This window comes from Argiope bruennichi, chromosome 4, assembly GCF_947563725.1.
Source record: "Argiope bruennichi chromosome 4, qqArgBrue1.1, whole genome shotgun sequence".
Taxonomy (NCBI): domain Eukaryota; kingdom Metazoa; phylum Arthropoda; class Arachnida; order Araneae; family Araneidae; genus Argiope; species Argiope bruennichi.
Genome location: NC_079154.1, coordinates 136,658,026 through 136,684,609, shown reverse-complemented (window position 1 = coordinate 136,684,609; position 26,584 = coordinate 136,658,026). Strand labels below are relative to the sequence as shown.

The following is a 26,584-nucleotide window of genomic DNA, read 5'->3' as shown; positions in this document are numbered from 1 at the left end:
CTTCATTCTAAAATGGTCTCTTATTCCCTGATCCAATTCTCACTTTTTAGTTTATTATTTCAAGACGCCCTCTAGAAAACTGATGGTCTCAGCATTTTCTCACGCTCAGAGTAAAGGAATAAAAATGTTTACAATATTTTTTAAAGATATTTAAATTTATCTTTCCTAAGACTACACGTGGCAAGAAATCCCTACCAAAATCTCATAGTAAAACCACTGAAGTGAAAATTTTTGGTTTCTTTTGCATTAGTATAGCAATGCAAACGGATATCGGTTTTATCATAGCTTCTTGTGCATAAAATGACTTCCATGTGAAATAAATCGAAGTTAAAATTTCAAATATATTGTAAAATTTATATATTTTAACACTAGATTTACAAACTTCTAGGAAGAGTCAGATACATCTAAATTGTCAGATTCATATAGCAATTCTCGGTCGGAAATACTTGGAAAACAATGTAGATGGCGTTGCACTTGCGCGGTATTCCTAAACAGCACTTTATTTTAGCATTCCATAGCAAAATTAAATAATCATAACTAATGCCATCACATCATTTCAATCTCTTTCATCAAATTACCATACTTAAATTCACACTTGCGTGAAATACGGTCTTTTTATTTAACAACAATGCATTCAATGAGCCAAAACAATATTTATTCATCGTTCCTTTGTTTAGGCGTTATCATTATAGTCAGTTGTAAGGAAACTCAATTTTTCGTTTAAATTAATTTTGAAGGCTTGATAACAATTTGGCATGAAAGTCTGGTAGAGCTGGAATAGATTTATATATTAGTTGAATTATTTCAATGACGATAATTAAAAGCTTGTAATGGAAATTGGTATGAATTGATCCTGTTATTTAGACAGTCAAGTTACTACATTAAAAAAATTCCAAAATCATTTCCAAAAGTATTCTAAATTGCTGCTTTTACAAAATAAAATAATGATTAATATACTTATCGTTGTCGCCAGAATTGCAATTGGCATGCAGCGGAATCTGCCTTAACGAGCACAGTTTGTTCCCTAATGTTGTTCGCGATGCGTAACATCCGTTAAGAGAACAAAAAATTTTCTATAGATATAGATGTTCCATTCCAGAAAAAAAAATGCTAAAAAAATTTATAATAATGTATCGTTTCTGAAGCATTTTTATGTACATGAAAGTTTTAGTAAGACATTTGTCTTTGTCTACGCTTGCAAACATGGCGAAAATTAGACACAGCATTATCGCTAGATGAATTCATAGCGCATACAGCTTATTTGGGAGATGTATCTCCACGTTCGATACATTAATTTTCTAAGATTTCTGTCTCCCTCTTTTTTCATTTTATTCTCCTGACCAAATCACTTTCACACCTTTTTGCTGTCAGTCACCTTTTTGCTGCTGGAGTCTGGATATACATACATACTGCAGATTTTGTTGTCGAACAAATATATATACTATAGCTTCGACATTTCTTAAATATTACATCTATATTTTCCTCCCCCCTCGTCAATGTCTTGTTAGTCCCTTCTTCTTTTAGTCCTATATTTCTGGTCATGGACATGATCTCGTTACCACAGGTCACCCTCGGGTTTGGCTCAATGGTCCAAATAGTTCAAAGCTCGCCAACATTATCTAGCCGAAACTTCATCCATGTACATATAAGCTCTCTTTATGTACATGGATGGGATTCTCTTTCTCTAAGTGCTCAATACATATTGATATAAGCCAATTCAGCATGTGAGGTCACAATGTCTGCGAAGCGTCATTCGTTAAGAAAGTCACAATTTTAGATTTTGTTTTGCCCGTTATACGAGCCACTCGCTAAGAGGAGTTTATTAAGCGAGGTTTGACTATATTAATCTTTAATTCCTAAAGAAATTTTTTTAAACAAAATATGCAAATTTTTACAAAAAAATTATTATTTAACGAATTGATAAATTTTCTACTGAAATAAATTCAAAACAGAAAATTAGTAAGAATATTTCTTAAATCTACTGTATACCGATTTTATATTGGTATGTTGACGCCTGAGACGTATCAGGCACTTGTTTCACCTAAGTTACGGATGAAAATTCTTCATGCAAACTTACAAAATCTGCTGTTTTTATGTACTATACTGTGCATAAGCAAATTCAATTTATTCCAAACGCCCAAGGGAATAATAGTCTCCAAATCTTACTGCATGAAAGAAATAGTTTTCATGCATATTAAATAAACACAATAGGATACAAAACACATGTAGCATGCCTTAATCGCATATGTATCTATTAATGGAAATCGAAATCGCAAAAGAATGAACAATGTTGCACCAAATAATAACATTCCAAAAATATTTCTTATAGTTTTCTTTTAGTTTTCTATACTTTATAGTTTTCTTTACTCAACAATAACTCGAGAAACACTGATTGATTAATTTCAGATATTTCCTCGCAATCGAAGCGTAAAAGCTAAAAATATAATCCATTCACATCAATAAAAGTCATACTTCTCGAGGAAGAGAACATATTCCCATTCTTTGAGGATCATTTAGAAGAAAAAGTATCTCCATCTGAAACAGCTCCTTATCGACCTGGAGAAGCGCTCTTCGTAAAAGAAAAGCACCGAAAGTGTCGATAGTGGGGCTCGATCTTAGGAGTTTAATTTTGTCTTATTTCCCTGTTGGATAATTTTAAAGGATTGCGAAAATCTATAGATATTTTCTTTTCCATTCAGCTGGGCTGAGGACAGGAAGAACGGCGAAAGCGAAAATTTATAAGAAAACTTTCAGCAAGTTAAGGACCCCGCTCTCTGATTTGGTGTGGTGGGATTTCCACCTCCTAAGAAAAGACGATTGAGATAAAAGATTGACTCCCAGAGAACCTGGAAAATACATTTCCTGCAACATCCTATTCTCATTTTAAATGTCTATGCATTCAAAAAAGAAAAAACTCTGAGAAAATTAAGTTTTGTGGTTGCTTTGTTAACATGTTGGGCGAGTTTGAAGATTGATTTCTTGAAATAAATTCGGATGATGTGAGCTATAATAAAGGCGCTTATCTTGGATTTTTTACATTGCACAATTTCTGTATCTAATGATAATAGAATCAAATATATGTGCCAATTTATTAGCATACTATGGGACCGATCGTTGGACCAAGAAGTGAGAAACTTGGCGCAAGCATTACTTTGAAGGATAGAATGTGCATTTAGTTGAAAATTTTAAATAAATAAAAGATAAGCGAGATTATGATGCTTTTACATCAGCATCATTTCGATCCAGTAAAATACATAAATCAATTAAAAATAAAAATAACAATGTAACAAAATAAAAAATACTCCATATTAAAAATTTAAAATACTTTTTTTTAATTACATCGATTAAACTGATATAAATTTTCGTTCCATTTTTAATCACTTAAAAATATTTATTTATTTAATCACTTAAATTTTAACGGTACATTCATTGTTAATAAGGGTTTCAAATTATTTTTTGGCATTGCTTCAATTATTTTATTCTAGGTTTTTCATTCATTTTTGATAACGAAAATAGGATGATTCGATTGCATATAGAGTAGACATCTTTTTAAAGTATACTTTTAGTTAAAATTTCCAGCTTTTCATTTTCTTGTATATGAAATATACAGAAGGGAAGTTTTGCAATTGTCATATAATTCGAATTCGGGATTTTCACACATCTCCACATTTTAGACCTCCCCGCATTCGAAAAGCACATTTTGGAATTGTGTGCGTCTGTTTGTGAACTGGATAACTTGATAAAACTTTGAATGAGACAGATGAAATTTCGGTATGCATACTTAACTCCACTTGGTACATATACTTTTGATATTTTTACTTAAGTTTGTAGATTTCTAACAAAGTTTGAACGAAATCTGTTCCGAGAAAGTCTCAGAAAAAAACAAGAGGGGGGGGGATCAAAAGGTCCATAGAAAGAAAAACGGGGTCTGTCAGTCCAAATATATGTTCAAACGATAACTACGAAATATAAATGGCTAGTCATATAAAATTGGGTTCACAGTTTTCACTACATAAAATGTATGTGTGTATCAAATTTGGAATCAAATCCATCAAAGGGTTGACTGTCTGTTCGGCTGTACTTTGCATGCATGTAAACGCGCAATAACCCCAAAACGAAATAATTTAAATAAATCGAATTTAGTATGTTATCTTGCGTTTACACACAAATTTTGCTTTCAATGGACCGGAAAAAAAGACACCTAATATAGATATTTTTCTCTTATTAGTTTTATGATATTTGGTAATATTTTTCTGGTGTTTGTGTATTAACTGCATGTCAGTGATTTATCGCCAACAAACTCACCAATGATCACACGATAAATTCATTGAAAATGCCAGACTCGACTGCTTTAATAACTTTTGGATGCCTGGGTACAACAGTTATTACATACGTACCGGTTTTTGTCATTATACTACAAAGCACACAACTGTTGGGTATGAAAATAAAAATCTGAGCACTGGTGGCGTTCACGGCCTTGTCCATGGTGTACAAGTTTATGTGTTAGAAGGGGGAAACAATTTTAATAGTGAGCATGTGATAACTTTCTGAGAGATCACTCCGGCTGGATTTCGTAGTAGTTACTCTTAAGTTTTAATTTCAAAAGCAAAATATGATGCTAGCGTTCTAAAATTCTACTTTTAAATGATGCAGTTCTTTTCTCTCCTCAAAAAATTTTTAGGGTTGAATATTAAGTTTTTTTATTGAATAAATAAGTAAGATTCAGTTGAGATTCTACATAAATTATGAAACATCTCCAGCAATACATTAATAATTTTAATACTGCACATATCTTACTTATTATCTGTTTATTCATTTAATATATTTCGATTCGACGTCGAAGTTTTATTTTTTAAACATTTCCCCTTTTAAAAATCATTTAAACATTTCCCCCTTCAAATTGCAATCCAAAATTAAATGAGATAGCGGAATTATAAAGAACTCATAATACAACGAATAAAGACAGATAAAGCTTTGAAGCTACTATCAGTTGCATATATATTCAAAAATAGGAAGTTAAAAAATGCTTCATTGAAAGAAATATTAAAGCGAAATTGCATTCAAAATACTGAATGAAAAGTTTTCACAACTAATAACCAAGGTTTAACCAGTTAGTTGTCAAAAGCTGGCACTAGATAAAATAATTTATTATAGATAATAATATATTATTTTCTGATCCTTCATGGTGTGCGACAGCTCCACCAAATATTAATCATTTATTTCCAATAAATTCGGATGAAACTTTGAAAAACGACTCGGATCATTGGAATAAGGACATTGGTTGAGCGCCGGTGAAAATATTCAAGATAGTATAAATCCATTCAGAAGACAAGAGACCACTGAGAGTGGTCGAGCTACTACTAATGATACAGCAAATAATCTTATTTTTGAAACGATAAGGATCGGGCAGAAGTTTCGAATTTATTTGACGTTATGAAAACAGAAATATGCTTACTGAAATGCATATTTAAGTAGTAGATTTATACAAAGAATACAATAATTCAAATGAAGGATATTTTCAAAGGCAGTTTATAAACTTTAAGGCAAAGTCAAACATAGAGAAACCTGTTTATAGAGAACGTAGGGGGAAGGTATTTTAAGCGCCATAAAATTCGAACTCGTGATTTTGACGAATCTCCATGTTTTAGTTCCTTGAGTACGAAAAACACATTTTAGGAAAATGGTTGTCTTCTCTACCAGTCTGATGTTTGTGGCAAAGATCTTAAAAACGTTTTGAGCAAAACGAATGAAATTTGGTATGCAGTCTTTACACCGTACTTGTAGAATTATATCAAATTCTGAGTATAATTCGCTTACAGGTTCGGCTGTTCGAATATAAATTAACACGATCATAAATTAACAATTACAAAACGAAATGAGTTAGATACATAAAATTCGGTACACAGATTTAATATCTATATTGTATACACTCATCAATTTTGGGCAAAGTCTAATAAAGGGATTGTTTGTCTGTCGGTCTGTTCTTTCAGCTGCATATAAATGTGATAACTCAAAAAACACAAGCATTTAATTATATCGGTCGGTTGGGAAAAAACAAAAACTCATTTTTATTAAAACCTATGCGAGAAAGTTTTGGAAGGACAACTCCAACTGCTTGCAATAGAACATGCAGCCTCAAATGTAAAGGGTAACCTTTACGGGATTAATTTTTCATCGGCGAATTAAGTAAATAAAACAGACACATCGATAAAAGAAGTAAAACTACACTAATTTAATACCAGACTACAATAATATAATCAAAAAAATAATAACAAGCGAAGTGTGTATTACATCGGACGGTAAATTCTTAGAACACTTTAAGTTCTCCAAAGGCTGTAATTGTCCTTGCATTCCACTGTATATATTTGCGATGCTCAGTACGAATTGTTGAGCAATTACTTATGCAATTGTGTCGCTCAGCTAGTGTGAATTTTTATTTCATTATATCTAAGTTATTCACTCTATTTAGTATATTCCTTTTATTTAATTAAAATTCTTACAAATATCCTGTTGTAGGGATACTTGTAAGGAGCGAATCCTTTTGTTTGCGACTTAATGTTTCATTGTAAAATTGACGTTTTTATATTTGCTGACCTCCTTTAAATTTTATTTATATAATTTCGGATACTCTGCATTCATGGATTCAGAGTAGAAATTATTTTAAAGGATTTTTTTTATTTAATGGAATATGTTAATTCATTTACATTTACAAATATGTAAGATATATCAACATTTAAATATAATAAATTATTTCATATACTAATTTTTTTAGAAAACTGAATTTTAAAAATAATTTCCAAAAAGAAATCTCTCAAACTCAAAGTTGTCAGATATTGCAAAAGGAGAAAGTCGGCCAACTCATATAATAGTAGATTTTTCATTTGAATTGAAATTTTAATTTTAATTTTACTATGTATAATTTACTTTTTTATAATTTACCTATTTTGCTAACATGTAAGCTATAATGCTTACATTCAATTTGAAGCTTGCAAATTATTTTAAAAATTTAATATTTCTTATCTGAAGTGACATGATGTTTTTATCTTAGATACCGTCCAAAACTTATATTATTGAAAACGGATGTATATTAGATATTTCATCAGAATCTATCCTAGAAATTCCTTAAAAAAATTTTTGAGCTTTGCTTAGAATAAAAAGGCTATTTGTAGACTTAACGGTGATGAACATGTTGTTATCAAGCTAATGGTAACACCATAAATGAAAGTAAGAATCTTTATTAATAAAGCATAGTGCCATCTTTGGCATGTAATACAACTGGGAGTCACATGCAAATTGAATTTTTCAAATTATGAAAGGTGTTTAGAGAAATATTATATCATTATACCATTCTTCATGGAGATTGTTCCGTGAGAGATACCGATGGATGGTATCGATTTCGGATTGAATGTTCCAAAAGAGACCATAATGATTCGATTATATTGAAATCGAGGGACAGATGGAGGCCAAAGGAGATGTTTCACTTCATCCACGTGTTCATAAAACCACAACTGGACAAATTCCGCTGCATGGATAGAAACATTATCCTCATGGGAAATTCCATCGCCTACAGGAAACCAAGTATGCATCATAAAATATATCTGGTCAATTCAAACTTCTCTGTACTTCTCCCAAGCGATCTTTACTTTAGGGTTTATGATTGGACCAGCAGAAGCTCCGACGCAGCTGCCCACAGCATGACAGATCCAACTACATACTCACGATGCAATCACGATCATATGATCATATGCTTGTGCCGGTGTTCTCCAAACATTTGACAGCCCTTTCGTGGAGAAAAGCGTGAAAAATTATTCATCTGTATATATTACTATTTATCAATCAACCAAGTGTCGTGTTTATGGCCCCACCCTAGACGACGTTTGGCATTAACATACGTGACAAGTGTCTTGGGAATCACTGCTCTGTTAAACGTTGTTTTATGAAGGTGCCTCCTAACTGGAATCATTGACATTGGAGAATCCAGATGCTGATTGAACTCTGTGACCACTTTGGCTACTGTTATTTTAGTTTTAGACATTGCAATTCGCTTCAATATCCCTAGGTCTCTTTCTCTCAGCTTCTCCTTCTGTTCGCTGCTCTGTTGTCTTGCTCTGTATATAAACCAGATCTTTTAGTATTAGACAGGAGTATTTAGACATCAGACCTTTAGAAATATCTAAAAACTGGGATGTGTGGTCACAGTTACTCCAACTACAATTTAGTTTTTTTGGAAGTTTGTAAGATCTGATATTTTATGCTTTTGACAAAACACATGACGTAAACAGCTTTACTAAAACTGCCTCATACTGCCATGATATGTACTTTTTATATTTAAAAAAAATGGTAGCTAGGGTTATATTTCAATGTTTACGAAGCGCATTCTTAAATCTCTATTACCTTCTTTCATTTTCAGGTGTTTTCATTATTTTAATAACCATATTATGTAAGAATTATTTTCTCCCCTCGTACGTGTTTATATAAATATAACAGCAGATACCTGAATATCATTTGGATGTCAAACCTCGAATCAATATGTAGATTCCTTCATTCCTTATCTTACATTATCCCTCCTGTGAAAGAAAGATCAATGACTTCAGGGGAAAGGTAGGAAATATAATTCTCTTTCCAAATGCATCGAAAATAGGGATATGAAATTTCTGTTTATATACTCTTTTTGAGACAGCAATTTAGAATTTCTTTTAAAAATAAAAAAAGTTAGTTAAATAAAGTGATTAATTTATAATGATTTTTAAGTGAAACCTTCAAATTAAAAAGCAAGTTTTCCTGAAAGAATAACTTTGTTAGTAATTGCGCATTAAAGGCATTTGAAAAGTGACAAAATAATAGGGGGAAATAATAAGAGGGCATTCATCTTTCACCTTGCTTTCAAAAGTATTAAAGAGATAAAATTTTCTTTTTCAGAAAGGCAATTTATTTATGAGGAATACAAAAATCTGTTAAATGCAAATTTGTACTAAAAATTAAATTAGTTAAAGCTATATAATTGAGTTGTGATAAATAATAAATGCATTTTTGTTAACTAAATAAATACTGGTTAAAATATTAACATTATGTAATGCTGAATCGCCCGCTTAGAAAATAATTTGATCGTAGATAAATATTCACTAGTATATGTCTAATGAATAAATTTAAGATTAGTAATTACGTTTATCTCACCCCCGTGTACTGTAAAACTACATTTCTAAACACATACCGCTCAATTCTTCGAAAATCCTTTCATTAGAAAACAAATACATTCTGTTTCTAACTATGACTTGAGACATTAATTCGGCAATAAAACTGAACTGAGAAGTTCCGGAAGGTCATAAAGTAACGTCGAGCAATCTAACTGAAGGAATCCTCTGCGAGCACAAAATCATAATTATCTAATAATGATTCATGCAGAAAGAAATTAAAACGCATCTGGCGATATTTAAAGAAAATTCAGACATAAATTTAAATACTAATGTGTATAAGAATTTGCATTATTCCTTCGCATTTTCAGAGCTGCCTCAGTCAATATTTTAAATTTTATTCCCCCATAGTCTAGGTTCATCTATGTACCTGCAAATATATTCTTTTTATTTTATTCTTTAATTGGAATATTCTTAATCAGGCACAGTCATGTTACTCTTATTAAATTTCTAGCTCGAGCATTTTATATGCAATTAGTTTACCCCGTTCGTTTCCCGTGGACTCTACTCATTAACTCTGGAGTCGAGCTAGTGGCGAGTATGAGATGACTCATTGCTTTCATTTCTCTTAGATGGGGAGAATTTCGTTCCGGAGGGGTTCCGTGTGAGAAGGCGAAAGATCTTAATCATGAGGCTTTAAAATGTTGTTGGCTGCAAATTAGTAGGATTTCCTTCATTTCGTGTGAAGCATAAATTTGACTCAGTTACATTCCTGTGATTTAAATGGCGTGTGTTTGGATACCGTAAACAGCAACATTTTACTTGTGTGCTGGATTTCAAACAAGTTACTTGCTTGTAGAATTATGGAGAAGACCTTCCAAATAAAGAATTTTGAGCAATGGACGTTCTAGAGAACAAAGCTTTTACATGAATTTGCACTCAGCTGTGAAAATCAAAATTTTAAAAAAAATGCCTTTTAAATAATCGCCTGTATTGGTTTTCTTTGGTCTTAAAAAAAGCTTTGTAGAAATATCATATGACTAAATATTTTATGTAAAATTGCTGTAGAAACCCATAACACATGTGAAAGGAAACGTTCTTTAGGAAGCTGTTCTAACATTTGCTTTAGGATGCAATATGACAGTTAAAGTTAATTTTGGACAGAAACTGGCCTTCTCATTCATTAGTATATTCGTAATTTGACTTTCTAATACATTGATGAAACATGTGAAAAAAAATATATATGATCGCCAAACTTACAGGGCACCCTCTAGTATTCTTCGCTCAAAAGTCTTTGATTTATGATTTGACATATGCTTTAAAAATACGTATTCTTTGTGGAATATTCACACAAAATAATTTTGTTTCAATTATTTTCCTTTTAAAAATTATACACAATCGGTTACAATATAAATAGTATAAAAATATTACCTCTGATAACTCGGAATGAAACAACCAGAAAAAGTTTACCTATCGTTATACAGTTAAAAGCGACCAAGTCAGAAAAGAAAGAAAAATATTTTATTTGCTCTAAAATATCTTTTCTGCAAAATAATGCTCATTTCTACTTATATATATAGTTTGTATTGTTTGCTGACAATATATCAACATACATAATTTTTCTTGTTAAAGATTCCATTTTTAAACAGCAAGAGAATCATTTTTCTTTTTCATTTGGTTTGACTTTTTAACTGTACATATACGACAGAATATTACACTTTTATGTTTGAACCAGTACTGATTTTTTAATGAATGTAAATGATATAATTGAAGTTTAAGACAAATATATTAGTTATGGTGCCTTTATTTTAGATCTAGGATTTTCAAACTACGGATAGCGAATCAATTTTTGGTGAGTCAATACAAGATCCGGAATATATATGTGTTCCAAAGTGAGATATGCGTTTAAAATCGTCATCAAACTATTATGTCGCACGGTAAAAAATAGTTCACTATGCAAAAAAGTACCGACTGGTACCGAATGACGAAAAAAGGAGAAACAAAACAAGTTTGTCTTGAACGCGTAGATAGAAAATACGGTTCTTTGTACATAGGGCATTTGATGCACCGTTTGTACCCTTTCTGCATTCATTTCTTTCATTTTTTTCCATCTGCGCATTTTCTTAAGGTTGTCTTTTCATGCCATTTCTCAAATCTTAGCAAATATAATTAGAAGTTCTTGTTCAATAAGTATTTAATTTAGTATGCGTACTCTGGCCAAACCAACCTTCTTTCTGTCCAAAACTAACAGTCCTGTAACATCTGAAGCTAAAAACATTTTGAACTTCGTTTTTCACCACGAGAATAATATTTCTCAACTTCATTGAAAATCTTGTTGCTATTCAATTTATTACAAGAATAACTCCTGTGATCCGTTCAGTCTTTTTCCAGGTGAGAATTTTGCTTTGGTCTGAACCGCTTTCAATTTTTAGCAGCAGTTAATTCCATTTGTCTTCTTTCTATATTTCTATATTTTTTTCTTTTATTGTATTATATTTATTCCTTATTTCTTTTGCGCTTACTTCTTTTTATCTCACTCTTTTTTTCCCTCCTCTATTATTTTTCCTTTTTAATTTTTTCTGTACATAGTATATGCTGAATAGTGTCTTTGTTTCTTCATGTTTACTTTTGATCATTAAATTTTTTATTTAACGTAAATATTAATGAGCTCTTTACTGGTGTATCGCCGTTGTAGGTTAACACATTGAATTCATCAATCTTCTCATTCTCAGTTTGCGTACGTATAATTTTGAAGCCGTACCATTGTATAAACAAATATTATATTTAATAAAAAAAACATTTTTTTCTTTCACAAAATGCCTCTTTGTAATTTACAAAACTCATGAAACTTCTTTCAGAATAATCTGTTTACTTCTGAATATATTCAATTCCTCAATAATAAAGGGAGTATGTTTCTAAAAAGTGAGTTGCAACGTATAAGATCATTTCATATCTGATACATTTCATCCCTTCTGACAAACACAGCACCATGTTTTGCTATAAGTTCGGGATGTGAATAATAATATACCCTTTTTGTTGCATGTACATGAACTTGTTAGTAAGCTTCAAAATAAGTATTATAGCAATTCCTGCCGCCTTTCTTTCGTTGTAGATCCGTGTAGTACAATTTTATGGCGCTTCCCTTTAAATGGTGTATTATTCTGAGCGATGTAGATCTATAATTTCTTATATTATATTTGTAAACCAAAATTCCAGAAACACATCTTCACGCAAATGCAGACATTTCGAATCTATTTGACTGAAGCTTCTCAGCAGAATATTACTGCTCATCTGGTTTGCTCAATAATTTACATCCCACTCGCTTCCATACCTATCAAACAATGTCCAAGAACGTGACTCCGTAATGAGATCTAGTCTTCGCGAATGCTATCTCATCGGAGAAGCAGTCAGATCCCAGAATACATAAGGCTCACAGTATTACCCCAATACATCGCCGAGATGAACTGGATTGCCGTTCTAGTTGAACAACGTAACCTCATCTCTAGTCTATCCGGACTTAAATGTCAAACAGAAGTCTTGTTAAGATTCGAATGCACGGACGGACCGCCTTGAAGGCAATTACAATGTCGTCCCCGTCAGTTTTGCTCGCATTGGAAATGTGCCGAGATGTTGGTTTATTTTGCGTGTTACTCTAATCCTGTGACAGTTACGAAGAACAAGGAAAGAATGCTGTTATATATTAATTTTTTTTCTGGAAAGAAATGTCATTATTTAAAATGGAATGACCTCTTCTTTAGAGCTTAATAGAAACTAAGAGCAATGTAATATAAATCGGAAATATAAATTTAAAATTCAAATAAATATAGTTTCGAAAATTATATTTTTATTAATTTACTAAAAAAAGTGGAAGACATTTTTAATTTAAGAATTTTCTTTTTTTAGTGTTTATTTTATAATAAATTATTTTAAATATGATAGAAATTGAGTATCAACTTTTCTAAAATACATTCTCGGGCAAAATCAGTTATACGGTCGAGAATTTAATCACCTTACTTTTTTAACTGATAGTTAAGTTCTCGAAATATTAAAATAGGACACTGGACATTTGTTTGTTCTCGATGACAAAGTTTCAAAATTCAAGAACATCACGAAGTAACTGAAAAATCGATTGCAAATATGAAATAGATACAGTTAAATCAGAGTTTGTAATGGTTGATTTCAATATCAAATAGAACCCTGTCATTTTAAATTTTTAATTAGGACATAATTATAATTCAAAGAATATGAAATGAGACGACATTTATTTCACTCAAAGAAAAATTTGTTGCACTGAACTGCGTTTTCAGTTGCGTGGATTTGTATTTTTTTTTTTCAGTTTTGATATATTTTACGTCGAAAATCATTTATTTCATAATTTGATTGTTATCGTGACTGTCGATCATGACCCTTAATACCGATTAATGAAGACGATTTGAAATGAAGTACTTAATTTTGTAGATTTCAAATCAAATAAAAATAATCTCTGATTAGGCGTTCACAAATTTAAATTAGAATCAGAGAAATCAGAATCTGACTACAGAAAAATAATGGGAATCAATTATTTTATGAAAAAAGAAAAAATAAAGTTTTTTTTTTAAATAAAATAATAAAAGTGGCTTATTTTCTTGATTTAATCTTCAAATAAGGGAAATCAAATATTTTCTTTATCATTCGAAATATGCTCGTTTTCATTAGAAAAAAAAAAAAACTAATGACGGAAAGCAGTTTGCCGAAATTTTGTGAAATTGCTTATTTTAGCTATTGCCTGCCATTTAAATTGCTCCAAGGTTTAATATTTTTGAAATAAAGTCAGTGGAAATGGAAAACAAATGTACAAACTGAAGTCTTATTATTGTTAGAAATTTACTGTCAATATAGAAATTTGTATTTACATTATAATCTATAAATCTGGTTTATTCATAAATAAATAAATAAAATTTGAAATAAACAAGAAAATGAGTCATACAGTTTCTACAAGAAAATGAATCATACATAAAACTTTAATCGCCTCTAAAACAAAAAAAGTTAGCAAAAAAATTCAGCATGTATCATATTTGTGCAGCTTCTTTATTTTTTTTTTGGGGGGGGGGGGTATTTTATTTAAAATAAGGAATTCTTCCACCATTGATAAAATATGCCTATTTTCAGTTCTTGATCATGATGATGTTGTGTTATGAAAAGGAAGAAAATCCAATTTTCCATGCAGAATATTGGAAAGAAATTACTTTAAAAGCATAGATTCCTGTTCGTAACGGTGACTTCGGAAGATTTATTATAGGTTGTCAGAAATGATCTATGAAAATTAAATATTGGAAAGATAAATGATTGATAACTAATGCGCAGTTCGTGATTTTAATCCGTTTTCGAATAGGTAAACATATGATCGATTTGACCTCAAATTTGGAAGTCAGTCAATATCATTTTCCATCATAAATGCATTTTAATTATCTACTATAAAATATTTCTGAAAATAACTGATCTTTAGCAACGAAGTATGAAAGCGATTCAATGTTAAATGGACCAAAATGCACTCTTATTATTATTTATCGTATTTAGGTGGCTCTAATGGCTTCTCGAAAGACAAAATGCGATTTTCTAAATATTAACATTATTATAAATTGAGAGAAGGAAAGCACGAACATGTATTCATTTTAAACTTTTGCTTGATGCTAGTAACTGCATATCATTGGTGAGCTATGCGATTTTCAGAAAGAGCCTAATAGAATGCGATTTTTGTTTGCGTTCAATCGCTGGGATCTAGGGAAGAGGCCAGCGGGAGTGCTCAGACCGTACTCTCTTGCTTTAAAAAATAACGGTTTATTCCTTTCTCCCCTCTTATAGACCTGGGGTAAGACTGCAAAAGCTTTGCAGGGCATCGGTGAACAATAGTTACGAAACGCGATTCTTTGGCGTGAATCTGAACCTATCCTGTGAACACATATTTTGAATGCCTATTTTGAAAACCTAAATTTATTTTCCTAATGAATCGTTTCCAACATCAGTTCTAATGGATGCGTGAGTTTTTAAAGTAGAAGATTTATACACTAAATCATCATCCATTGCAGAGTCAGTTAAAAATATCGTGAAACACATGAACGTATCAGTTCTTGATTTGAAACTTCAGAATTGCAATAACAGGTCATTTAGGCAATGTGTATTATAGGTAAGAATTCTTATGTCATTCAGATTTTTTCAACACCTGAAATAATGAAGAGAAAATACATTCATTATAAATAATTTGTATTCCATGTTGTAGTAGGATACGATTCGTATTACTTTAATATATGATATCGATGTTATCCAATGACGAACAAGTTTCTGACAGTTTTTTATCCTCCGCGAGTTTGAATAAAAGCTTTGAAACAAAATTTTATGTCTAGTTAGCCTCATTCTTTCACTCCCTTATATTCTGTCTTTTATTATTATTTTTAGTGACTTTATTATCACTAGAAAGTTGTTAACTCATACAACACTATCGTAGCAGAAGTAGGCATCTTCGCTTCACAAAAACTGGGTTGCCTTAAAGCAGAAACATCTGAAACAAATGGTATTATAAATTAGTATCTACATAGTGGAAACTTTTTATAGTAAGGCCTGTCTCTTAGAATATTTGCAGTCGTATTTCAATGGGAATTTATTGCAGAAACAGGGTTTTTTTCACCCCTAGTTTTTGCTTTTCTGGCTATTGAATAAATCAGCTTCTGACGGTTTATCAGTTTTATCAATACATGTGTTCTGGAATCATGGTGTCCGATGTCTTTAATTCTGATTATCGAAATCAAAACAAGAGTGGTTTGGGCTGATTTTTTCCTCTTCTCATTTCCTTCAAGGCATGCGTTGACGTAATTTATTGCTTTTCCTTTGTTTCTCTTTCCTCTTGCATAATCAAAATGTTTTGGGATAGTTCGTATATTCGTAATAATTCATTAGGTAACTAACCATCATTCAAGTAGCAGCTAGCGCACAGATGAAGAAGTGTTACTCGCTACTTGCAGCATTTTAAAAGAATACAATTGTGGTTCTAATAAAATATAATGAATATTTTTGTGCTCTACTTATTACACTGTTCATAGAAAGAAAAATTCTTTCATAAATTTCAATTAAAATTTTATACCTTCTGAATTTAGCAAATTAAATATTCCATGGAGTTTTTCTCTTGTAAGTGATTTGACAACTTTTCCGAAGTGCAATCCTTTCAATGATGCCTGCATTAAATATTGAAGTTTATTTTGCGTTGTGAATTCTGGATCTTTTCCAATTGGTTCCAAAAAGAAAACTAATTTAATGTCATTGCTAAATTCTTTCAATTCTAATTCAGTAGTTTAAATTTTCAAGACGGAGAACATTTTATTTATAGATTCATTTAATACTACTTGATTTTTCTATCATTTAGATTACCGTCTGTATAATTTCGTTTTATTTTATAAGTATCTATCATCATAAGTAACATTAGCTACGACTTCAAAATCTGTGTCATGTTTTGGAATTTTTTGTATAAAGCTTTGTTTTATAAACTTTCTATAATCTATTTAGAGAATTTGTTTTAATTGTTTGATAAAATTTAAATGTTATCAACTTATCGACATCTTCAGCGCTTTTAACGAACGCCTCGGTTGTTTTGTTCGAATTGTTAGTAAAATTTCTTCTAGAACATGTTCTTTGTCTCATACCTTTTAATTTTAGCACTTTATTTTTTATTCTTAATGATCTCGGAAGGATTGCCGTTAATAGTGAATTAGAATCTTCAAATATTTCAATCATTCCAGTGGAAAATTAAAATGTATCTTACCTCTGCTTGCGATCATCAAATCAGAAACATGAAAGTCAACTAGCTCTACGTTAAAATTATAATCCGACTTGAAAAGGTATTCTCATTTTTTTCATCGCACAGATTAAATAATAATTAAAACTATTCTATGTGCAAGATATTTATGATAATGTAATTCCGGCATCGTTGTAGGTGTTATATAAGTACCCGTTGTTCATAATATGTATTGTAAAGCAAGATAGGAAATCACCAGACCATAATTACGGATATCACAATGCAGAAAAGATTTAACCAAGCCACTAATATTTCCAACAAATACACTACATTTTATGTCGTTAATTAATCATTATTTTATATATTAATCAGCAAATTATAAATTATCTATATTACGTTAAATGTAATAAACTGATAATTATGCATGATTACTGATGCTCATTAATGATCACCAATAAGTTTAATAGTGATTATGAATAAACACCGGTAATTATACAAATCAACGGATTAATCACCTTAGCCGTAACATACAATCGGTACTAAAACTGATTATATACCTGAACTTATAAATTATGTTTTAATTGACTGGATAAATGATGCTTTAAGGAAATTATTTCAATGATACTCGGGTTCATCCCCTATCAATATACGATGAAAGAATTATATAACAAAATTTATTTTTATAGAAAAATGTATAAATATAGCACTTAGATGAAAAGAAATGTCACAAAAGTAAGTATACAATTTTATTTATCTTATTACAATAAACAAATTAATATTTAGTTGGAAAACTTTTTGCCTGGACATGTAAATCGTCATCGTTCAGCTTGTAATCACTCAATTTGTAATCGCTCAGGCAGGGATATAATTAGTTTTTAAATTATTTCAACTAAATTTTTGACCCACTCTTTCTTTACGACTTTCTTCACATCCTCTTTACTTGTCACATCACGTTTATGAACGTATTTCTCAAACTGAGATCATATATTTTCATCATATATTTTCTATAACATCTAAATCTTTGTATTAGGGTGGCGTGTGTAGTTGTTGCTTGCTTTAGTAAAGAAAGTAAAACTTGATTATCTTAGCAGTATGCTTCGAATCATTGTCAACGCCATTGCATTATTTATCTTTGATCGCAACTGTGACATCACAACCCTTACGTAAGACAAGGTTGAAGGAATGTGATTGGTCTGTCATTACGTCACTGTAAAATATCCGTTGTAAAAGAAGTTTAGTAGTTCTGTTTGTGTTCGTTACTTGTTTTGGTGTTTGTCTTTGTGCTAATAAAGTTATTTTAAGAAATGAGCAATGCAATGAGCATATCTAATTCCTATAACAGGTCATAAGATAATTGCAGAACATGTAGGTTACAGTTGTAACAATTGTCTTGCTGAAAGATGAAGTTTGACCATAGTCATACTTTATTGATATATTTCTTAAGTAATTCTTTAAGATGTCAAGATATGCTAATCTACCCACAATGCCATAAATGAAAATTCGTTCACCTCCATTTGCAGCCATCCACTCTAAACGAGGAAAGATTCCCCCTCATGCTTAACCGTCTTTACTGTGTTCTTCGGATCGAGTTCTTTTTCAACTTCCCTCTACATTGTATAACGTCCAAAGCTGCCAAATAGATTAAGTTTGCTTTCATCAGAGAAAATAGCATAGCTCCAGAACGATTGCGGCTTGGAAATATATTCTTTGGCAATAGGGAACCCCTTTTTCTGTTGATGCAACTAATGAATGTCTTCCATATTGCAGTATCCTGCATTATGAAGAAAATGACTAACATTTTCAGCTGAACATTTTTTCCCAATTACTGAATACATCGATGATGCAAGTTCTGGGGACCGTATGTTTGTACTTTTCTTTACTGAACGCATAATCAATCTCCTTTGCAGTAATGCTCAAATTTCTTTACGTTCTCTTGCTGGAATATTGGCCATACATCTAGTTTTACGACACTTCTACAGTACTTTCTGGACACAGTCATAATGTTTCCCAATCAATGAAGCAATTTCTAGAAAAGATTTGCCATCCTTCGGTCACTTGATGACTAAATGTACATTCTCATAAGTTTCCCTCCTAGAATTATACAAGGTTTTTATGGTGGAAAATAATTGCAGATGTAAAATAATTATTATTACGTTTATATGCGTGAAGTACAACTGTAGAATGCTTCCAAGAAATTTTTCATCAGAGAATGTGGTGGTTAATTTACAAATTCTTTAGATGTATATTGAATTTTGTAGCTTCAAATCTTGTGTTTCCACAAGAAAATTACACAATTAAAATATTCTAAAGACTTCCTATTTGATTTTTAACCCAATAGACTTCTTAATGTAGACCTAAATGTGTTTATAAATATAAAGCTTAAATGGTAAGTATGTATTACATTTTTACACCTTTAAAGAAGAAATTATGTATACTCAATTTTAATATCCAATCCATATTACAATGATTCTTGAAGCATATCGTTTATTTATTGATTAATTTGATGCGATACTCTACAAATTGTAAATAAAATACATAATCGAGCATCGAGAGTAGGGAAATGAAATAAAGTGAAATTGCGTAGGTAAAGAGTGGGAAACTCTTTTTTATCAGACTGTTCCTCATTTTAAATGAAAAAAATTAATTATTCTGAAGAAATAGTGTACATTTTAATGACTTTAGAGCTTTATAAGTAATATCCATGCATTGAAAATTTATTGGATATGTAAATAAGGACAGAGTTTTGGGCTGTGGGAGTTCTTGGAGGAACTGAATTAAATAATTTTAGCTTGACTTGCGCCATAGAGGGCGAATGCTATTCATGTCAATTCATCGAAATGAATAATGAGGAAAGATTACTGGTTTATATTCCTGGATTAATGATTTATATTTGAAAAACATAATAAGCTGATATCTTAAATTACTGAGAATTATAGTATATGTTGTGGTAAAATAAATCGGTGATTATGTATAATTATTCACAATCATCGGTAATTATAACTGGATGAATCACATTTATCATAACTTGTATGTATTATGTTGAATAATTGTGTGAACAAAGCCAAAATAAATCCGTTTAGCTTATTTTTTATATTATGCATATATATTTAAACGAATGACAAACTGGACGTTAATATTTTCATTAACCATGATAATATTTATAAGCTAGTTACTACATGCATTCATCCATCAGGTGTGATACTAAAAAAAAAAGGCTCTACAGGGAAGGCTATACTGAGAATTATAAATTTTACACGTAGTAAATTCTTGCATAACAGGTGCACTCTTTAAAAGTTTTCAAGATTTTTAACTGGATGTTCGATTAATTAAAATTTTATCGATACTTTAATGTTTTTCTATATAATATCGAGGTACTTTACAAGTTTAAAAACCGAACTTTTCAGTGCTAAATTTATTTCACTTTATTCCTCTAATCTTGCTCTAATCAGTGTTAAAAATTTATTTTTAGCAGCGCGTTAAAAGTAACTTTATTTCCATACAAAGTTTTTTTATAAATTAAAAAAGGGGCACGATTACACCCATGAGTATAGTCTTTGAAATTAATTTTGAATTTTAAAAATAATATAAAGACATGAGGAAATAAGTCTAAAATAGTATCATGCTCTATGGCTTAGTACTATAAAGTTGATTCTACTTAAATATTGTCTCATCATTAGTAGATAAAAAAATCTTTTATCGCTTCTTATTCATTAGTTTTATCACTTATAATTGAGAATGTTTTGTATTTTAGTTTCTTTTATTTAGTTTTATTTTTTTTTTCTTTATAAAAAACATAATACGATCCGATATAAAGTTATCAGTTTAAAGTACTCATAATTTTTATGAGAATTGCAACGAATTTATTTAAAGATACTTTTAAAAAATTGCACATTGTTTAATTAGTTTATAAAACTGGTTTTCATGGAATCAAATTTAATCATTAATTATATGGAAAAATTGATTCTCGCGTCGAATTACTGAATTTTTAATTTTAAATCTGCAATTAATAGAAAATAATTATTTAAAATAGAAAAAATCATTTTTAAAACTTACACATCTTAAAAGTCCTTATATTATCATAGGAATTAAAATATTGATAGATGTACAAAAGAGGATGCTTCATCTGATCAGGAAGTAAGTTAGTCAGTTAAGGGGTTTTTTCTTAACAGATGCCATGCAAAACATTTTTGTTCCTTCCAGTTTCATAAATTAATTTAATCCAATTATTTTCATGTTACAGTAATCAGGCCCAAAGTGAAGGACCACTACAATGCTCACAAGCTTTCATACTGGCTAAACTTGATTCCAAAACTAGATTCTATTGACAACGCAACCACTGACCAACACCACATGCTGGAAGATCACCACAATGCTTCGATGTACGATGGCTGTGTCCGTAGTCTCTATGCCGATGTCGAGCAGAAAACTGAAAAGCAAACGATTGAAGATTCATCGCAGATGACCAACACAAGCGAGATCCTGGACACAGATAAGGCTATGTCCGCCAATGTGACTGAAGTTCAAGTTTACGGTCTTGATAAAGGAGCCCATTTGTCGGCTCTTGGAGTGACCATAGCTGTTGGATGCTCACTGCTCATGCTGAATGCCGTCGTCTTTGCAGCGATATTTTATCAGAAAGATAAAATAAATGTAGCGAAAAATATGCATAAAGCTTTTTATGAGGTAAAATTCATCTAACGATTCTTTTTTATTTTACATAATAAAAGGAGTGCGAAAGATTCATAATGAAAAATCATCAATGTGATATTAAATTATAGTTCAGATTTTTTTAGACTTCTATTATTGGAAATGTAATGTAATATTTTATATTAGAGAAACCGGTTGTTATTTCTTCATGGAGCTGGAATATTTATGGATTCAGCTTCACTTCTGAATCATTTTGTTCATGCCATTCCATTTTTTTTGTTTTAATTTAAAAAAAAGAAATTAAATTTCACCTACTAAGTAATTAAAATTAAATTACTCTTTAAAGGTATTTAAAGTTTAAAAAATGAAGTATTTAAAGGGGAATCGTAAATGAAGAGTAAAAAAATATCTGAGTATTTTTTAAGTATAATATAAAAATTAAGGCAGAATAAAAATCACTTATAATTAAGTCATTTAATCATTATCTTATCACTTAATCATTATAAAATATCAATGGTTTTTTATGGATTGTTTTTAGATGTGATACAGCATAACAGAATCCATCTTGGTTATTTCTCTTGGCATCAATTTCAATCGTGTCTATTTAGGAAATAGAATAAAAAGCGAATCATGTGGAACACTTTGATTTCTGGAGATGGATAAGTTTGTTATTGTATTAAAGGCTTTCCTTGTGAAAGATTTCTTATTCGATAAAGTACTTTCATAAATTTTGATTTTATTCACTCATCTCATAGGGGCAGAATAGGAGGTTGAAATGAAATAAAAATTGTTGCAAACAATAATTAGCAAATGTTTCTAAATAAATGTTTTACAGATGTTTAATGGAGTTTTTATTTTGACAGGGTTTTATTAACATTGTAAACGGTACTAAAAAAAAACGTCTGTAATTACATTTTGCTAAAATTGCGAATATTATTGATTTAAATCTAATAAAAATACAGAACAGAGTCAGAAAATGTAGAAGAAAAAATCGTACATTAAAAAAAAATGCTATTCTTAAATAGAATAAACTTTTCGGATTTTTTTAAAAAATACTGTTTTGCCTGGGTTGAAATTTATCATTTTTGACATCAATTAATAATTTTCCTTTTACTTTACATTTTAACATGATACACATATTCAAATGATTTTAACTTGCTAAAACATAACGTATTCTTATATTTCAACTTGCCACAGATGGTGAAGATTTTATGTTACTGTCAATTAACTTGACAAAATTGTATCCCTGAAAGGTGGAAAGAAACAAGGAAGAAGAAGAGGACGCTTTTAAGAAGCCCTACCTACTGAAAGACGCCCCCTCTTCTCTCATCCTTCACGATTTCGAGCCCATCCAGGCCTACAAGGAGCAGCCCATTTTCGACTTGGTGGAGACGAACGAAATCAAGCGGCAGCTGAGCGGGACAGCTGAAACTGAGCTTACGAACACTTCTTCAAAACCAGCCAAAATAAAAACTGTCACCTTCGTAGAGGCTCCCACCATTCTCTGCGAGCTTCCGGATCCCACCGTGCCGGGTACGCCGAGTCAGAAATGCCAGGACCAGAGAGCATTTCACCCTTCCCAAAGCAAAGAGTACGATGCCTATTTTTTGAGTTCTGTCAAAAAGATATTTAATTATATAATGAGTTCGTTTTAGGGGTTTATAATTAGTAACAGTTTAGGTTGAATACGTGTATGAGGTTGCAAATAACCGCAAGTTATAAGGATTGTTTCTTTGGCTTAGAGAGCTACATCCATACTTCTATACATGTTAGGAAATTTTGTTTCCAATATCCTGACTTATTACACAGAACATATTATTAATTTCTGAATACAAATTCTTTTGAAATAAAGCCATTTCAGATGCATTAGAAACGCAGTATGGATAATTGAGGGGATGAACAAATGATATTTGTTTTGAGCTAGGCGCAATCTTTGGCTGTGAGAATATGAAAATGTAAGATGTAAAAAGATAAAAAAAAAAACCTAGTTTGATTCCTTTTTATTCGTACTTATTTTCATTAATTAATAAATGAATATTAAATCACTATAACCCGCATATCACTGTATTATAAATAGAGAATCACTATAACATTAATTATTGATAGCGATGAATATCCATAAAAATTCCATATTGAGATGAGACATTATTTAACTAGGGTCAGTATTATTTCTTACAGTGCAATGAACTGGTTTCGGTTCCCTTCTATGTCTGTTTTACATTACAAATATCTACAATCTAACTACTAAAATGCCATTTTTTAAATTTAAAAGCCAGAAAAGAAGGCAAGAAAAATGATTGAATATGGATTTCTTTCTCATGTAAATGACAACGACACACAAACGTATTACTTTTTCATATACATTTTAAAATGATGAAATATGCAGAAAATCCCATTATTTTCTTATGATCACACATCATCATTATAACATTAATTTGATATATGTATTCACATACTTATAATATTTTTGCAACTAAGGTTTCTAAATTACTTTTTCATTTTCAGTAGTTCACCTCCTGAATCATCAAATTGTCATGTTACCTAGGTGCAAAAACACTTTTGAGAATGTACTTTCACTTAAACAAAATCTTAGTTCCAACATCATTTGTTACTTTTTCATTAAATTTTTCCATTTTCCAACAATTCTCTGACTCCCTATCTTTTTGCAAATTTCACCTATTAAACGACATTTGGGACACTATGTTGTATGGTGGTTTTTGTTTTTTTTATTCTCTTGATGCATGTTATCACCTCTCTGTATATGTCGGTCGAATTCGGCAACACCTAGTATATTTAATATAAATATAACTATTTATTTACTTGGTACAAGCTAAATGTATATTCTTTTTCTCTTATAGATCAGAATGTGCGTCTAACAGCTAGTGAAACATTCGAAAGTGCTATGAATACATTTAAAAAAACGTCCAGTGAAGGATCGAAGGTCTGGGAATTGTATCAGAATATTTCTATCACCCCAAAATTTACCAATATCAAGGTGGAAACACCAAAACATTGACAATTTTATATATGCTGGATTTCTATATTCAAAAGAAGTCTATGTTAAAGTTATTCGATGGGTCATGTCTGAAATATTTATATGAGTTTTTGACATTTACTTTGTATTTATGTACGGAAGTTATTATGAATGTACTGTCATATTTAAATTATAAATAAACTTGTAAATAAAAATATGGTTTCAATTTTTAATAAAGATTATCATGAATAAAAAGTTTCTTCACAATGGATGATAAATAATTGGAGGTAAATTTCCTTTTACCTTTAAATTTCAGCAGAGTTTTATTTAAGAAATTGAGGAAATGAAGCTTTAGTTTGTAAATAAAAGAATTTTAGATGCATTTCAAATTTACAAAGACAAAAAATAATATAATAAAATTACATGATAGTAATTTATATTTATTACAATCGTTAGTGAGATTCTAGTGTATGTTAAAAAATAGGAAAAAGAAGAGTCATATTTAATGAATTATATTCATTATTTAGCGATTTTCACTGAATAAATGACTTTCCACCTAATTTCTAATAACAATGTGACATCGGCAATAATTAAAACAATTATATGTTTTATTTTATTTAGATTAAATTAATTGGCAGTTATTTCCCAGATATAATTTTACAAATTTTATAATTGAGCCAAGTTGTATATATCTACAGTTGCAACCATTCATCAGAAATTGTGAAACGGATTGACTTAAAAAAATGAACAGGGGAAAAAGTTCAATTAATCAAAAAATTGATTCCATTTTTCTTATAAGGTATAGTTACTAATAATCTTGAATTAAATTAAAAGTAATGTTGTGTGATGAATGCAATTAAAAGAAATATTCGAATGTGTACAGCTTCTATTCTTTAACATTAATGAAACAAAGTTATTAAAAATTATGTATCTTCATTGGATAATTTTACTGCAATGCATTCTCTGACTAATATTTACGATTAATTTTTTTAAATATCTTTTCATTCGTGATTCAAATAGAACCGAATCTTCTGGTGAATTACTTCATTTTCTATTCAAGCAGAAAAATGGTATTTAGTTATTGATACGGCATTGTCTTAAATGTCAATTTCATTACATTATCCTTGGATACTGACATTTTGAAGACTATCACTCGATGTAAAAGGCATTCCAAGGAGTCAAATCATAGGTTTCTAAAAACTTGTTTAATATATATTCATTATTCATTTTTTATTACCATTATTTAATAAATATATTTACTAGTTTTTGGATCTCATAATAATCGTTCTTCAAGTGTTTTCAAATAGTAAAATAATATTTATATTAAAAAATGAATTAGCTCTACTTTTCTGAATATAATTAATTATAAAAAATGGAATTATTCGAATTATTCCTTCCTTTAGTCACATTAAAGAAAATTACTATTCACTGCTAATTATTTCTTAAATAATGGTAATTAAAAAAAAGCTTCATTTTAGACATCACGAACTGTAAATAAATATGTACGTCTTCTAGGAGTCCTGTTTCTCTGATGAATCTATTTATTAAACCTCTCTGCTGCATGATCTGCACAAATAGTTCATAAACAATGAAACCAGATTAAAATTTATTCTCTGAGTAAACTAATAGCGATTTAAAAAATGTAACTTTCGCTTTATAAGTAATTCTGTATTCACACAAATTTGGTTCCGTTCATTTATAATATTTAGTCTGATTAAAAAAGAAACTTTAAAAATCATTACTAGTAAATAAAAAACCTATTTCCTTACATAATTAGTAGATACCCCATCAAAGTCTCTCTACCCGTCATAGTAAAATACAAGAACTCCACAAATAACTCAAAATTGTATCTGAACAACTCTATAATAGATAAACACATTAAAGTTCCTAAATTATTATTGGTTTCTCTGAGGTAAAATATTGTTTTTATAGAATAAAGTTCCAAAATACAGCTTATGATAAATCAATATTAACGTTTTTCTTCATCATTATCCTTTAATAATACTAATTTTGAGAAAAATGCATGTTTGCCAGTTAAGGTACTTTTAGATTGCAACCTAAAACATGATT

At 30.2% G+C, this 26,584-nt stretch overlaps 1 protein-coding gene across 2 annotated transcripts in view; it reads left to right on the top strand.

The window, feature by feature from the left end:
* Positions 1-24,661, top strand: part of LOC129967117 (neuroligin-1-like) — a 700,350-nt gene extending 675,689 nt beyond the window's left edge. For both annotated transcript variants that reach the window (XM_056081798.1, XM_056081797.1), the window contains 3 exons: positions 21,134-21,576; positions 22,794-23,131; positions 24,399-24,661. In XM_056081798.1, the coding sequence (XP_055937773.1) occupies positions 21,134-21,576; positions 22,794-23,131; positions 24,399-24,423 (806 nt within the window). In that variant the 3' untranslated portion in view covers positions 24,424-24,661. The remainder of the gene's footprint in view (positions 1-21,133; positions 21,577-22,793; positions 23,132-24,398) is intronic.
* The last annotated feature ends 1,923 nt before the right edge of the window (positions 24,662-26,584 follow it).